The sequence below is a fragment of the Rhinichthys klamathensis genome, unplaced genomic scaffold (genome assembly GCF_029890125.1).
Source record: "Rhinichthys klamathensis goyatoka isolate OS25496 unplaced genomic scaffold, OSU_Roscu_1.1 h1tg000035l_1, whole genome shotgun sequence".
NCBI classification, from domain to species: domain Eukaryota; kingdom Metazoa; phylum Chordata; class Actinopteri; order Cypriniformes; family Leuciscidae; genus Rhinichthys; species Rhinichthys klamathensis.
Window position 1 is genome coordinate 6,736,265 of NW_026606583.1, and position 18,084 is coordinate 6,754,348.

General features: G+C 38.6%; 1 protein-coding gene across 1 annotated transcript; it reads left to right on the plus strand.

Annotated features, from left to right (window-relative positions):
* Positions 1–1,927: 1,927 nt before the first annotated feature.
* On the plus strand, positions 1,928–13,598 carry mazb (MYC-associated zinc finger protein b (purine-binding transcription factor)). Its single transcript, XM_056246046.1, has 7 exons — positions 1,928–2,668; positions 2,853–3,003; positions 4,732–5,105; positions 8,589–8,836; positions 9,565–9,628; positions 9,916–10,087; positions 12,951–13,598. The coding sequence occupies exons 1-7, from the start codon at positions 2,636–2,638 to the stop codon at positions 13,307–13,309; spliced, it is 1,401 nt and encodes a 466-aa protein (XP_056102021.1). The 5' UTR covers positions 1,928–2,635; the 3' UTR covers positions 13,310–13,598.
* Positions 13,599–18,084: the final 4,486 nt, after the last annotated feature.

Below are 18,084 nucleotides of genomic sequence, written 5' to 3' on the forward strand. Positions count from 1 at the left end.
GAATAGACCTAACATTTAATTGTAGAAATTGGATCTGGAGTGGATGGCGTAACTCATGATATCATGTTTGATGTCATCATGACAACATTTTTAAAATTTCTCAAAGCATCTGGTTGTACTTTTTAAAAGCAAGAAAATGTGCTTAATCTGGTCTAGTGTGTTAACAATGGTTTATAGTCATTTTGAGTGTATGCTTTCGCTGAATGGGATGCGGTCTGGTAATATTGCCACTTTTGTACACAAACACACCAAAAAAAAAAGAAAGACATGATTTAAAGGAAGATCTGGCTTATTCACTTGGGTAAGCATCCTTTAATTCATATCCTAGACAATAAAAACAGACTTGATTGAATTACGAGTTACAATCACTAATCTTTTGGAAAGAGCTGAATCATTGTGTATTATTTTGAATGTTGAGAGGTTGGGTGCATTTATTGAAACTCTCCAGAGACAGGCAGGTGCAGTAAGTCATCATATGATGGAAGACTCTTTATTACAATGAAGATGTGAAGAACTTTGGGGAGAATGTTGCGGCTGCTATAGCTGTGTTTCTGTCTAGATTTAAGCTGAGTGCGTGTGTGTGTATGTGTGCTTGTGTGAGTATAAAAATGTGTTGCAGTGTTCTCTGATCTTGGGACGTGTGGGATACTGCAAAGTGTGTTTGACAATGAAGAGAGCATTTGAGCATTCGACAGATACTCAGCTGTGCATCGCCAAGGCTGTGTTTTCACTGATGCATTCAGAGATATCCAAGAAGAACACAAGTGGAACTTGATGAACTCCAAAATCAAACGAGAAACACCAGCTCTGATATCTCTGTATAACCTACTACTTTATGCTTGGTTTAAAGTAAAACAGTGCATGCAGAACTTCTAATGTATTGAGGATGTCAGATATAGTGTTTGGAGGGCCAATGAGATTGTACCATTGAATGGACTGACTTGTTTGTGAGATATGGTGTGATGTTACTTCATGATCTTAGGACAGCGATCCCATTATAATGTTGAATGTTAGAGCTTATATTGCAAAAGCAAGTCCACGGGCAGGTCAAACTAGTCTGGATTCATGTATGGTGGTAAAGGAGGCTCTCCTAGTTAGTCAGGGGTGAATTGTAGAGATAGACTCTATCTGTCTATCATCTGTGTATGTGTGTGTTGGCTGTGAAACAGGTTGTTGGGTCAAAGTGGAGGTTTTTCTGAGAGGACATTTCTTGAAAAATTCATTTCTGAAATCAAGCCATTTCTGGCTTGAAGGGAGAAAACACGTGGAAGAAAAATAAACGCAAAACAATTTAAATGACAATAAATTGATATTAACGTGGATTTGTCTCGTTTTTATTTTGTTCATTACACATTTTGTTCAGCATAGAAAAATATAATCATTCCTAAATTCTTTGGAGGTTTTACATTTACATACATGTAATCGTCACTATATCCGACATTGATGTCTGGCATCAATAACAAATCCGTGAAAAATCCTCTACGTCATTGCGACGTGCCCTTTAAGACGGGCTCGAGCTTACTGCGTTTTCATTCATTCATTCATTCAATTAGAAGAGACTGACACAAAGTACGATCTTATAAATATAAATAAAATGATGTAGCCTACATTCATGGAAAAAATGTATATGGAATTCGGCTTGTAACAGTATAAATATTAATTGCTACACATCCTCTTTGGGTTCGTTAGGTTATAAAAACCAAACAGTATCTTTAACCAACAATGAAAAAACTGTAAGCAAATAATCAGATAGCGTGTTCACAATTTTTTTTTATATAAATGAACGCAGTGCAGATTCATTTCTAGAGGTCATTTAGTCTCGGTCAACAGACTAGTCATGTGACGTCAACAGCTCGATGCTGTAACTGTATTTCTGTCGGCTCATTTTCTGAGAGGAAGGAGAAAAGCGACGGAAATAGGAGGGGGAGAGAGCTATCCATCCCTTTAAGAACAACTGGGACATAGCGGAGAGAGGAAAAGGAGAGGAGGGGGTAGAAGAAAGAGGAATTAAAAAAGAAAAGGAAGAAAGAGACAGGGGTGGGAGGGAGAGAGAGAGAGTGCGCGCGATAAAAAAAGAAAGATGACATCCTGTGAATTGAAGCGCCGAGGTGGAGCGGCGGGCTGCGGCCGGGCTCGAGTGTTATTCGTCCGGGTCACGGCTTGAATCCTACAGCGAGGCTTCGACAAACACCCGATTGGCCTGTCGGGGGGATCGAGGAAAAAAACACTGATTTATACATAGAAACCTTTAAGTTTGACTATTTAAAATGCGTCAAGCGCATAACGTATAACCGTTGTTTTAACGTCTAAATGCCTCAACTGCTGTTTTATAATGCATGTTGTAAGAGTGTAGGAATAACATTATTGGTTCGGATTTTAAGTCATGCAAATGAATAAATAGCACGTTGTTGTAATGCCTCGGGTTAAACTTGGATAGGAGCAAATTAAACACTAAATAGTGTGCATCATTGCCTGTTAATCTAGGCTGTTAATTAAATATGTAATTGGGGGAGTAGTTTAAAAACACATTTAAACACTATTTTGCAAACTACAGACGATTGAAAGGATGTCAGTTGTGCGCTGTTAATCTTGATGATTGTGTAGTTGATTATAATATTCTTCGCTGTGGAACAAAATGGATGCCGCGTGGAGCAATTTTCTCTTCCAGGTGAGATTTAACGGTTTGTGTGTGTATAAATAAATGTAAATTGATGTGAAATTCATGCTATTACAAAGTTGTAACCACATTACTACATTAAAATTGCGACGAGGTTCACCTCAGTGATACCTATTACCTACCTACACTGAAGTTTTAAATTCAAACTTAGTACTTTGTGATTGTTCTTTCCCAGACCACACCTTCCCAGACCCAAGTGGAGGGGACCCTCCAATCAGAGCTTCTGCCAGTCCACACGACCTCGCCTCAAACCCCGCCCAACGAGCACATAGCTCCGCCTCCATCGACAGTGGACACTGCTGCTCTCAATGAGGACCCTGTACCTGGTGGGTGAGAGGGAGGGAGGATTGGAGAAGAGTGAGGAAGCTGGGTGGGAGGGGTTGGAGGTTTTCTGTGGTTGCTCAGTTCCTCTGCGATCACATAGAGCAGTGCAGTAGAACGGCTGTCTGGAATATAGTCATGTTATCTTCAGCGAAGGCCCTACGGTTGATCTTCGTTATGACATTTTTAAGATCCTACCTCTAGAAATGGGAACACGGTGATAAAAAACTTGGAAATGGGGGGAAACTGATGGAAATTGGTATAGAGGAATGAATTTATTTCATAAAATTCTTGGAAAGTCATTGGTCAAAGAGTGTATTTGTAAAGGTGTGGTCACATATATACAGTAGTCAACATTTGAAGTGGATCAAAACCTTTATACATTTTGAACAATATCCATTCTTGTCTTAAGACAACTTTGATGAACTTTTGTGATCCACTTCAAATGTTTCGCTGGAAAAAAACAAGTAATTTCAGTAGGAATCCGTGCGAACAGGAATTTCTCATGAGGGTGAATTATATATATATTTTAAACTGGCTTTCTTTGAGAGTTGTGCTTAATACATTACTACACTATCAACACTAGACCTTTTTTGCCTGCAAAATTTTGCCAAAGTTTTTGGAAAGTCAAAAAGTTCTGTGCTTCATAATTACTACTATTGCCAATATATAATGGACTTTTTTTGCCCTGAAGTCGTCGGTCAAAAAGTGTGTCAAATCAGGAATTTCAGGGTGTGCTTCATACATCACTACAATATCAACAATAGATCTTTTTTGCCTGTTGAATTTTCACAGGCAAAATCAAGTCATTTCAGTAGGAATCCTCTCAATCGAGAATTTGGCATGAGGGAGAAAGATTTCCCCATGTAGATTTAAAAACTGGTTCAAGTTGGTCTTGCAAAATTGCCGCATGGACCAACAGAAAGCTACTTGGTTTGTAAGTGACGCAATTTTTGCAGGCAAAATCCAGTCATTTAAATAGGGATCCGATCCGCCTGGGAAAGATTTCACCAAGCAGAGTAAGAGTTCAAGTTGGACACGCAAATTCGTAGGTCAAAAAGTTCTGTGCTTTATACATCGCTACAGTATTGACAATAGATAATGAACCTTTTCTGCCCTAAAGTCGTAGGTCAAAAAGTGTGTCTGTAAAGGTGCCGTCACATTTACCATTGTACGTCCAGTCATTTCAATAGGAATCCGTGCGAACAGGAATTTCTCATGAGGGTGAAATATTTCCACATGCAGATTTCGCAATTGATCACACTAATTTGCTGCTTGGTTTTTTAAAACTTCTGTGTGAGCTGTACTTCATGCATCGCTGTACTATTGACAATAGACAATGTACCTTTTTTTTTTAAACCGGTTTTATCGTAGTTTTTGTCCAAGTCAAGTCAATGGAGTTGGACAAAAACTACGATAAAACCTGTTGGAAAGGATCTTTTGCAGCGATTTTTGTGTGAGGGTATCAGTGAACACCCCAGACCACTCGGTTTAACGTCTTTGTAAACTAAAGTTTAATGCGTTTTATGAAGGATTGTTCCACTGCACCTATGCAACCATTGTGGAGGTGGGGGGTGCAACCACAGAAAGCGAAAATTCTCGGGCCAGCAGCATGTGTCCCAATTTCATCAGAAACGATCTTAAAACAGGGTTTTAAGTGTAAAATAGCGAACTTGTCCTTTAACTCTTATTACTGATTAGTAACACCTTTTTTTGACTTTCCATCCCATCAGTGAAGCCAGTGTCCAGGACGGCCCGTGCGGCTCATATCTGCTCAATTTGCAGCAAGCAGTTCAAGAACAGCTACAACCTGCGGCGTCATCAATCCGTCCACACTGGCATCCGCATGAAGGGCGGCTCCCAGAGCCAGGAGACTGTGGCCAAAGAGAGTGCAGAAAGACACACAGTCCCCCTCTCTCTCCTTCACCTCTCCATACCCCAACAGCAAACCCAACCGCTGCCCCCTAATGCCGTGCTGCCCCTTCCCCACACACAAATCCTGGTCACTCAAGATGGAAACAATGTTACCATGGAGAGCATGGCTTCCACTGTGACCGCCCTCCCTCCTCCGGCTGCTGTTGTCATGACAACAGGGGAGCCTGTACAGGTGGGCATACGTGTGTGTGTGTGTGTATTCTCAGATACTGCATTCAGTGGCATACATTAAATCACATAATGTTGTGACCAATTTAATATACAGTTGTTTTTCTCATATGTAGAAGCTAAACTTTTTCAATACTTGGTCGCACAAACCTTTGCAGACTGTTTTTATAATTCCCATGGTCAGGGAAAACAAAAAGTTTTATTAAGATCAGATTCTTATTGGAGTTATCTACACACTAATAAATATAATTAAATGATAAAAATTCAAAAGCTTGGTAGCTGACATATACACAGAAATATGCTGTTAGATATAAAAAGAGGAATAATGACTACTTCTCTTGATTTGTAACATTTTATATATTTCTTCGTTTTTAAAACTAGGCAAAAAAGTTTTGAATATTATCAAATAAATCTGTTATTCTGTTAATTTTTTTAGGTAACATCCCAATTACTCAAAAAGAGAATTTATTTAAATGAATTATATTTTGCGTAATAAAATGTCACATTGTTGTTTATTTGTTAGTGATTTACAGTACACTGCTTCACTCTGCAGTCTGAATAAAAGTTATTTCTGAATAGTCAAAATTAAAGTTAGATTGGGTTACTGTTTGTAAAAATGTAAAAAAATTGAGATGTAAATACTGGTACCATAATATTACAGTAAAATAAAATTACTTTTAATACTTACTTTTTTATGTTACAGTACAATAGTATGACCTATCAATCAAACAACAGAAAGCATGTAGTAGATTGTGCAACATATTTTTTTAGCAAAATTTTGATCATGTTGATAATTTACAGGTAAAGTAATGTTACTTGCCGTTTCTTTGTAATCATTAAACACAAATATTAAACAAATACATGTATTGTAATAACACGATTGTACTGTAGAATAAAAAATTAAGTATTAAAAGTAATTTTATTTTACTGTAGAATTACTGTAGCAATATTTACATCATTTTTACAAACGGTAACCCATCAAACTTTTATTTTGACGGGTTGCCAGCTGTCGGTTTCAGAGTGAAGCGCTGCACTGTGTACTGTATATCACTCATGAAATCAGCATCTTAACTGCTCATAAGATCCAGACAAGAATTAATTTCTGACATAGCCAGTGTTATATTACTGTTCATGTTTGCTGGTTGTGTACACATAAGGTGGAAAAAACAACTCTAAACGAACCAGTAACTACACTGACTGTGTGTCTGTGTGGTTAGAAACTGTACATGAGCTAAGCACAAGTTGTTTGTTCTTTTGTTTCTTGTTTTTTTTAGTGATATTTGATACATCAGGCTTTTATGGCTCATATCTTGAAAATGGAGTTCACACTAGAGGAGGAAAAACCAGTAGCACCTCAATACAGTACATGAGGAGTCGGATCAAGATCCAAGGGGTGGAGATGGGTAGGATTAGGGGTGGGTTTAGGGATTAGGGGTGGGTTTAGGGATTAGGGGTGGGTTTAGGGATTAGGGGTGGGTTTAGGGATTAGGTGTGGGTTTAGGGATCAGGGGTGGGTTTAGGGATCAGGGGGCGGAGATGGGTAGGATTAGGGGTGGGTTTAGGGATTAGGGGTGGGTTTAGGGATCAGGGGGCGGAGATGGGTAGGATTAGCGGTGGGTTTAGGGATTAGGGGTGGGTTTAGGGATCAGGGGGCGGAGATGGGTAGGATTAGGGGTGGGTTTAGGGATTAGGGGTGGGTTTAGGGATCAGGGGGCGGAGATGGGTAGGATTAGGGGTGGGTTTAGGGATCAGGGGGTGGAGATGGGTAGGATTAGGGGTGGGTTTAGGGATCAGGGGGTGGAGATGGGTAGGATGAGGGGTGGGTTTAGGGATCAGGGGGTGGAGATGGGTAGGATTAGGGGTGGGTTTAGGGATCAGGGGGCGGAGATGGGTAGGTTTAGGGGTGGGTTTAGGGATCAGGGGTGGGTTTAGGGATCAGGGGGCGGAGATGGGTAGGTTTAGGGGTGGGTTTAGGGATTACGGGTGGGTTTAGGGATCAGGGGGCGGAGATGGGTAGGTTTAGGGGTGGGTTTAGGGATCAGGGGGCGGAGATGGGTAGGTTTAGGTATATGTAAGGTGGAAGGAGTTGGATCTGGATTCGACTCCTCCCCGTGGATTTCATGTTCTGCAGTGAGGACCATCTCGGAAAAACACCTCAATTTTATTCAGAGGATCAAACTGAGCAAAAATAAGCAATTTGAGCAGATACTGATATTTATGTGGCTAAAAGGAGGATGTGATATGATAGCTTGTATTGTAAATCAGTGAGATCTTAATAGTATAGTAGACTACTTGCATAAAAGCATATAAATATCAGTTGCCACTGTATATCCTCTGAATAATATGTCTTTGATCACAAGACTATGCATTTAAATATCATCTTACTAATTATTATTGTGAGGCAAAACATTTAAAGCAACACTATGTAACTTTTCAACCTTCATAATATGTTTCCAAGACCCTTGTGATGGTACATCGACTTACAATAGGGTTAAATGACACGTCTGCCATAGCCTGACGTGGTCTGTATCGCTTTTACTCGCACTATGTAACTTCGGGTTTCGGGTATAACCCGAGCACAAAAAGAACTACAAAACTCGACTGCTTTACGGCATACGTCACTTCCCCCACCACTTCCTCAAATTGTCTATGGCCATTGCAGACATCCCAAGTCTATAGCGTCTCCCTGATGCCCGCAAATTAGTTCAAATCTCCCAGAATCTAGAGCGCGCATGCGAGACAGAACATACTGCGCGCATAACATACATAGCGCGAGCACGGCAGAGAGGGAGAGAGCGAGAGACCTTGCGAGTGTGCCTCACGAAAGCTAGTCAACCCGCCAACCTCCCGTCAACAATCCAGTCACCAAGATATACCTCCCTGAAATGACTTCTTGCCGGTTGGGATGTCTGCCATTGTTGATTCCAAAGCCGGCGCTGGATAACCAGCGAGCGTGCGCGTGCGACAGTAGGCTGCGGTAGGCTAAATTATTTACGACAGCGGTAATGGACAATTCCGCTTCCAACCTGTAGGGGGACCGCAGAGGAAAAGTTACTTGGTGTTGCTTTAATACAATACAATGATGATTGAGAGATGATCAAATAAATGTACCTCAAAAGCCTGATGGATCATATTTGATACTCACATTTTAACATGATTTTTCATGTAAAAAAAAAAGATGCATGGATAATCTATTAAACCTAAGTTGTTTCATAGATTTTGGTTGCATTTGAAGAGAGAAATTGGGTGAACTACCCATATCACTTAAAGATATCAGCGTCTTAACTGCTCGATTCACAGTAAATGAGCTGAGCCAGTCTGAGACGCTTAAACACGTTTAAATTACGTGCTTCTCCTGTAGCGCATATATTTATCTGATTAAATCGCAGCCTGGGTGATTTGACAGGTGGACTATTTTGATTTTCTAGCTGTGCAGTTGTACTTCAGACAGTTGAATGATCTTGTCATTTCCCTACTCCCCCTTTAGAGGCAAGTAAACCAGAACCCCAACCCTGTGCGTAAAAACCACGCGTGTGAGACCTGTGGTAAAGCCTTCAGGGATGTGTACCACCTGAACAGACACAGGCTCTCCCACTCGGACGAGAAGCCATTTTCCTGCCCGATCTGCCAGCAGCGCTTCAAGCGGAAGGACCGCATGAGCCATCATGTCAGATCCCACCAGGGAGGCGTGGAGAAGCCCTACGTGTGCCCGCACTGTGCTAAAGCTTTCTCACGGTAGGACACGCCTCTGATGTTGTGTTTCAGGTGCACTCTGACCAATGAGAGGACGGTTTACTCAAACTTGACTTCGAAATGTTGCCTTGTGAAAGCGAACTGAACTAAGGAGAAATTGGACATTTTAATACCGTTCCGAAACTAGGGTTGGGAATCGAAAAAACTGTGTAGTGTACGATGCTGAACTGAGGTCTCTTTCGCGTCTTTTTGCACTTGAACAGACAAATACACAAAAATATGTCTAAATATCCTCATAAACAGTCGGTTATTTCTTCCGTGAACGTAAACGGTTGGCATGTGTAACAGTATATTGGATCTGTGCAGCTCTTTAAGTGATGGCGCCATACTTTTTCCTGCTACCATCTCTATAATATCGTTAATCAAACAACAAAAGACAGAGGAAAGTCACTCGCTGTTCTTGACTGAATAACTTTTGAAACTATATTTGTAATGTAAAAAGAAAGTGCAGTGTTTTACATCTGATTAGTTTCTGTACTTGAATATCTGTGAATAAATAAACTTAGAATAAATGTGAATGATATCTTATTGGAATCGAAATTAGGAATCTATAAGAATCGGAGTCGATATACAGAATTGGAAACTTTAAAATTCAAACGATACCCAATCCTATTCGGGACTAAGCAAACAACCTTAGATTATGCTTAGAGCTTTTAGCTTCTACAAAAACATTTGACTGTGAATGAAATGTTTCTCACTCTTTCTCACAGGCCTGATCATCTCAACAGTCATGTCAGACAGGTCCATTCTTCAGAACGACCCTTCAAATGTCCGGTATGGAAGTTTGTTTTGTGTTCTGTTGCTGTTTTTAATTTACACTGAAAAAAAATCTCATCTTGATTTTAATGCATTACTGAGGTAAAAGGTTGAGATATGTATTATTAGTTGAACATTTTCATTTATACGAGCTAAATATTGAAGTAATTATATATATATATATATATATTTTCTAAATACATTTTTAATAATATTATAACATAATATTTTCTTAAAAACGTATACAAACATTTTGGTATATTGTTTTACTTATTTGTGTGAATATTTTTTTCTAAATGGTGCAGACCTGTGAATCGAGCTTTGCCACACGGGACAGACTGCGCGCTCACATGATCAGACATGAAGAGAAGGTTCCGTGTCACATCTGTGGCAAACTGCTGTCTGCGGCCTACATCACGGATCACATGAGGGTGCACAACCAATCACAGCATCACTCCTGCCACCTCTGCAACCGCAGTGAGTATCTGTCTGTCTGTCTGTCTGCCTGTCTATCTGTCTGTCTATCTATCTGTCTATCTGTCTGTCTGTTTATCTATCTGTCTGTCTGTCTATCTGTCTGTCTATCTATCTGTCTGTCTATCTATATCTCTGTCTGTCTCTATATCTATCTGTATATCTGTCTGTCTGTTTATCTGTCTATGTATCTGTCTGTCTGTCTGTCTATCTGTCTGTCTGTCTATCTATCTGTCTGTCTATCTATCTGTCTGTCTATCTATATCTCTGTCTGTCTGTATATCTATCTGTATATCTGTCTATATATCTATCTGTCTGTCTATCTATCTATCTGTTTGTCTATTTATCTGTCTATATATCTGTCTATCTATCTATCTATCTATCTATCTGTCTGTCTGTCTATATATCTGTCTATTAGAGCCCGACCGATATATCGGCGGGCCGATATTATCGGCCGATTTTAGGCATTTTCCTAACTATCGGTATCGGCATTTATAATGGCCGATAAATGAATATTTAAAAAAATGCGGGTGCGGTGATTCATGTAAGGGTGGCGCTGCCAATAATAAAGCACCTAAAAGCTGTCACAAGAACTGGCAAAAGTAATGATTATGAATACAACAAATATAGCAAGGAGACATTTTAATTGTTTATTAATAAACAAGTGTTTTCAGTCAGTGTCAGCCAAAGATGAAGTTGACGATGCTGACTCGCGATCTTCAGTGAACGCGCGCCAGAGAGAAATGCACATTTCATACGATTACATGAGTCTGTCTGTCTTTCGTTTTGAATTGTTCTGTTTAAAAGTAGACATTTCAATATAGATATATTTCAATTCTCAGGTCTATACGCTGAGTTTCGGATCATGAGACGAGCTCCAGTTCACCCGCAGGCGCCTCCGTGTCGTGATTATCTATCGTCTGCTATATTTACTTCTTATAAAATAAATCCAGGCAAATGGTTGATGAAACATTGATTAAAATTAAGATACAATTAATACAAAACGAAATTCACTTTGAAACGAAAGGTTTTGTGCTTTCTGTTTGATGTCTATGTGAAAGTTTCAAAGCATTAGTGCCGCTTTCAGAGCGCTCACGTCCGTAGTGCTGAACTGTCGCGTCTGTAACATTGTTTTTTTCCTCATAAATGCGAACACGAAAAATAAAATAAAACGAATATTTTATGTAGCCTGAGGAGACTGAGAGCCAACCCTTCTTCATCCGGTGGGTAGTAGCCTACTTGTGATTTGCGCAGTGTAATTCACAGAATTGATTTCTCTGCTACAACCCTCTGTCACGTATTGTGTGAGCTTGTGACTATTGCAAGCGCGCAGCTGAGAAGTCGTGATTATATTGTCTGCTATATTTAGGCCTACTTCTTATTTATTAAGGCAATTGGTTGATGAAACATTGATTAAAATGCGTGGCGCGAGCGATCTCCGACAGTAAACTGATTCTGCTTTGTCTAGGGTAAACAGCTGTTGCGGCGCAAGCAATAACCGCCGCGTCCGGTGTAAACACAGTGTTAAAGCTCATTCTGCCTGATAACGCTACGTTACAACATCAAGCAATATTCCAAAAATGTATATAATTATAACACTTTATATAGGGCCATTTTGCATTAAGAGTAGCCTAGTTTCACGTTTAGTACATTTTGGTTACTAATTATTTAAAATAGTATAAAAGTACTGTACATTTGTAATTAAAAACGTTTTCATTATGATATTATTAATTTTACTTTAGTAAAAAAGATCTGAGTTCTTCCTCCACTGGTAGACATTAGAGGAATTAAGAGTAAAAATAGAAGATAATAAGGTTTTGTCAGTGACACTTTTATATATATTTATTGATACAAGTTATGACTAAATTAAAAGACAAAGTCGTTAGTGAAGATTATGCAACAGTATTTAGAATATAATATAATATAACATGCAATGCAAACTAGTTTGGTTACAGCTCAGCTGTATAATTCTCATTCTATCATTCCCCCTGCCTCCTACATATCTGTGTCACACAAGTGTTTGATTACCACATTTGAGTGATCATTGCAAAACGTGTTTATAAAATATATTTATTCTGTTTATAGCTACTGTGTAAAGTACCCATCAAAAGTTTGTACACACCAATAGGAAAGTGTCCAAACTTTTGACTGGTATACTGTACTATAATACACATAAATAATATTGCTACTGTATTATAATATACACATAAATAATATCGGACGATATATCGGTATAGGGCTTTTTTTACTCCCTAATATCGGTATCGGCATCGGCCCCCAAAAATCCATATCGGTCGGGCTCTACTGTCTATCGATCTATCTATCTATATCTCTGTCTGTCTGTATATCTATCTGTATATCTGTCTACCTGTCTGTCTGTCTATCTGTCTGTCTATCTATCTGTCTGTCTGTCTATCTGTCTGTCTGTCTATCTGTCTGTCTGTTTATCTGTCTATATATCTGTCTATCTATCTATCTGTCTGTCTGTCTATATATCTGTCTATCGATCTATCTATCTATCTATATCTCTGTCTATCTATCTGTCTGTCTGTCTGTCTATCTATCTGTCTTTCTGTCTATCTATATCTCTGTCTGTCTGTCTGTCTATCTGTCTGTCTATCTATCTGTCTGTCTATCTGTCTGTCTTTCTGTCTGTCTGTCTGTCTGTCAGTGAAGTCTTTGTAGTTCATGCTCAGTTTGTGACAACATTGTATTTCAACAAACCTCACTAATTGCATAAACAAAAAATTACATAATCAGCTTGTCTGTTGTGATTATAATTAACGAGTTATTATGAGGTAATCACAGTCATCAGCCAATGAAATGCAGCAGCAGCGCTTCACCTCTCAACCGTTTGCCCCGTCAGGTTTCACCACGCTGACGTACCTGCGGGTTCACGCTCAGAAGCACCACGGTCAGGAGTGGAAGGAGAGCGGAGGAGGCTTCGGCACCACAGGCTCTGGAGGCGTCCTGGTCTGTCAGCTCTGCGGTGTTCACTGCAAGACCCCCACACAGCTGCAAGGCCACATGGGTACCCACAACTCCCCCGTGAGCGACTCCGGCCCCATCACCACCACCACCACCACCACCAGTGATGCGGTGCCGGGGAGCACCGTCACCCTGTGCAACATGGTCTCGGCACCCACGATGTTTGTGAGCGGAAACACGGTGGTGGATCTGCTGGTGACCGACTGCTCCAGCATCATCCCGCAACCTCAAAGCTAGCAGAGCAGGCCTGTAGCGCACACACGCTAGTACTCACACATACAACACACAGCGAAGAAAAGTAGCTACTACACACGTGTGACTCAAAACAGCCATTTATACAATTTATTACACTAAAGATCCACAAGAAGCCAAGGAGAAACTGTGAAAAAAGGCATTCTGAGTGGGAGTCTTTCATGTTTCATGACATGCATTACATACATGACAACTACTGTAGCATGATGATACATGTGGAAAGAACACCTCTCAATGATGCACATATTAAGACAGTCGCTTTACACGTATCCCTCTCAAAACCAGATTAATATGTACATTTTCTTGTCTTGCTGAGATTGCAGGATGACTATTCAGTCTTCCTAGGCTGTCTTGGCTTAACAAGAAGGATCAGGGCATAAAGGTGGGAAAAGAGACTTAGAGGGCAGTATTTTTCCTTTAAAGCGGAAGTTCGCCCATTTACTCACTTTTATTCAGATTTCGTATGACTTTCTGTCACAAAATGGAGCTTTTCTTGTCCTCTTTGAAGCTTTGGAGGCTGTTGATTTTCATTGCATGGAAGAGAGCATCTCAGACATTCTGCTAAATTTCTTCTTTTATGTTCTACGGAAAACGGAAGTCATATGGGTGAGTAAATGTCGGGTGAACGATCACTATTAAGAAAACAAACGGCCACATCGCGCTGGCCTCTCTTTCGTTGTCGTCTCCCTTTCAACTTGTCTGTTTTCATCGCTGCAGGACTCTGATGATACTGTGATTGATTGTGTATTGCTACTGTATTTCTTCTGCCTGTAATATGATTTCCTATTTGTTTGCCAGATGTCCACCGCCATGAACTGGTCTCAAGATCCATTCATAAGTCATAATGGTTCTGGTGACTCTGACGAAAGACAAAAAAGCAGAAGAAAGAGCTGAAAGGTGAAAACGAGAGGTTGCATGAGATGTAAGAGGAAGTAGTTGCGTCCCGCAAAGACAATTGCACATACACATGGCAGATGGCAGGTTATTTTTCACTCCAAAATCAAGAGAAAGACAAAAGAAATAGTCTGTTTTTAAGTCCATTAAAAGATTTGTCGTTGTGGCATTATTTGCATGAAAGTAGTTCACCCAATTCTCTTTACCATAATTTGAAAACAAAACAAAGATACATTATTACATTTGTAAAGTATTTCTACCATTCAAAAGTTTGGGGTCGGAAATATTTCTGAATGTTTTTGAAAGAAGTCTCTTCTGCTCACCATGGCTGCATTTATTTGATCAAACATACAGTAATATTGTGAAATATTATTACAATTTAAAATAACTCTTTTCTATGTGAATATATAGTCAAATGTAATTTATTCATGTGATGTAAAGCTGAATTTTCAGCATCATTACTCCAGTCTTCACGTTTACACGATCCTTCAGAAATCACTCTAATATGATGATTTGCTGCTCAAGAAACATTTCTGATTATTATCATGTTGAAAACAGATTTTTTTTAGGATTCTTTGAACAAAGTTCAAAAGAACAGTTTTCTTTTTCAAATAGAAATAATCTGTAACTTAAAGGTCTTTACTGTCACCTTTTGATCAATTTAATGCATCCTTTCTGAATAAAAGTATTCATTTCTTTCAAAAAAAAGAAAGAAAACAATCTTACTGACCCCAAACATTTGAATGATAGTGTACATCATGGCTTTCGCACTGCGCTGCCTTATGCTGATTAAACATTGTAAAAACAAAACCAAATTTTTTTAAATAATGTGTATTACTAATAATAATATAAAACGTTCATTAAAATAATGTCACAATGCCAAAATCATAATAGTCTACTAGTAGTAATAGTGGTCCTTTATTTTTAATATTATTATTTTGGACGTGAACTGGAGATTCACACATCCAGTCATAAATGTACGGTACTGGCCAAATAATTAAACTCTGTTTCTGTTTGTGTCTGTGAGACTTTGAATTTGTCACTGATTATCCAGACCACCATTATACTCGTTTAAACAACCGTACAAGACATGGAACCTGGCCTGATGTGTGCCGACTGCTCATAAATCACCTGGAACAAAAGAAATGCATAGTAAGAACGCCCAGATTTTCCCTAACTATTAGTTGCTAGCTTCTTTTACAGGACTGTCCTAAATGGTTACATTTAGAATGTAAAAATGAACATTTTTGATGTTGTGTGAGACGTGATCAAACCTAAAATATTGTAGAATGCTTGTTTGAGTCTAATCATTTGGTCATGACTGTACTGTAGGGTTTTAAAATATCCACGTTTTCCTCCATCGACAGGAGAATATGAACTATAGAAACTATGAATCCTCTGCCTGACTTTTCCTGTGTAATGAGAAGGAGGTGCAGAACTAGGAAATTCAAAGAGAGGGAAGATAATAGGAAGAAGTGTTTAAAGGCTTTGCTGTTTTCCTTCAGATTTGTCCTCGTGTTATTTTTCTGAGCAGCAGGCCGTCAAATGAAAGGAGTGCAGCTGTTGTTACTGCTTCCATTGAGACCTTTAGCAAAAGGCTCTTTTTTTTTCTTTTCTTTTTTCTGTTATGAACGTGTGAATGGTGTGTTTAAAGAAGGGCTTAATCATGTACGCTCAAGGAAAACTGAACTTCACACAAGCTCAAGGTTTAAAAACGATGGAGAAAAAAAAAAAAAAGACTCGTCTTGGTTTTGTACTGGAGTGATTCGTTTGATCAGTTTAGTGTTGGTACTGTATACTGGTATATCTGGTTATTCATGAGCTTAATTTGAATATGAGATTTGTTCTTTCTGTCTAGAAACGTAGTTGTTATTATAAGCTTCAGATCATATTTAGGTTCTTTTTAATTTAGCATTAAGATGAAATAATACCTCTAATCTCTGTACAGCTCTGGCAATGCATCTCAATGCCTTATTGTACTCTACCGCATTTAATTTGTCAAACACTACAACTATTTTAAATTATAGTCGACGATGAACCAGTAAAAAAGGAAAGTAAGATAATAATGGGATGTATTTATATTTATATTTTTATATTTCTCAGCAGTATGCATGTCTATAAACCGAGCAAAACAAAAATGTTGATGCTTACTATGATCATGGATATTATGTTATTATTTTGTAGATGATGTAGATCATGTTATCATTTTGTAATTTTGACTATTAAAAGGAAATGGAGTAATCATATCTCTGTGGGTCACGTGACTTATATTGTCAAGATTAGTGTGTGTGTGTGCGCGCACAGATCTGACCTTGACCTCCTCTTCCGCACAATCATATTTGCCCATCTAAAATAATAATCCATATCAGTCTAAATGGGGTCACTGAGAAAGCAGGAAAAACGAGAACAAACACGTGAAGTCAGTGAACCGCACAGTGCTTTCTGATCTTCCTGAAGACGAGTCTTTGTCTCGCTGTTGTCTGAGTTGTAATTTATCTTGAGCACATCAATAATTCATGCAACGCTTTGGTGTAATCATCAGATGTGGTGAGCTTTCGACCTCGTGTTGGAAGCTGGACTGTGGCCAGTTGGATCCATCCCAGGACTCCAGGTGTCAATATTTGTGCCCTTTCACTGTCCTCTCATTATACGTGTAAATTCAAAGCGGTTACATCAACATATGCAACCAAGCAATAAATGACTGATTGTTACAGTGCTGAACGCAGCATTGGTATCCCTCAGACACTTACCCTACACCGTTAACCATTCATTCAGCCTGGACTACTTGCTTTATTTTGGGGTTTAAATGTTACAATGTCTTTTTTTAATTTAAATATGTACTTGTACTTTTTATTTTTATATTTTATTTGTAAGTGTTGAAATGTTAAATTTGCCATAATTTCGGTATTTTAGACTTTAACTTTTTCTAGAGAACTTCATAAGAAAAATATTAATTTAAACTAATTTGGTATTTAAGAGTGTGTGTGTGTGTGTATATAATGATGCACAGTATATACACTGCCCAGTCCAAAAAAAAGTTGCTGTTTGGATTTAAATAGGCAAATGCTTAAGAGTCAATTATTGGATCATTATTGCTGGGATTATTTTGTGTGTGTGTGTATCATATCAAACAGTTTATAAGAAAATCTTTCCATAAAAGTTTGTATTTGAACAGCCCAGTCGGTATTTCAGAATTTAAATTCAGAAACACTCATTTATTTTTTACTCATGCAGATTTATAGCCTTTTGCAAGTGCCTTTATAGTGTTGAAATGTTCAATGTATCATCAATTCTCTATTTATAGACTTTATTTTTTTCGTTAGAATTTAAAATGGTTATTAATTAAATAGTACTCGTTTAAGTGTAAGTGTAAAAATTATATTTTGTTTTCATATATAACACAATTACCGTCCTTGATACAGCAGCCATTACCATCACCAAACATTTTATAGAAAAAAAATGAGTTTGTATTTGGACAGCTCAGCCTGTATTTGAGAATTTTAATTCGGAAACAGTCAGTTTTATTATAATACGCATTCAGATTTAATTAATTTGTGTTTTCAAATCCAAGGCTTTCCAAATTCCAACTCTTTTTCCAAAAAGTGATGTGTGTCAGCTCGTTGTCCACACGTCTCACATACTCCAAGCTACACTTCAGATCGTTATTCTGGGCCAAATGATAAACGATTTAACACAGAATGAAAGATTATATACATTTTTTAACATTCCAAGTGCCCATAACTGACAACAATCCACCCACATGTTGACAGCGTGTAACGTTGCATGATATAAAACATAAATGCTTCCATTAGTGTGGTAACAGTTTTGGATACATTTCGACTCGAGGGATTGCTACTGACGTTTTT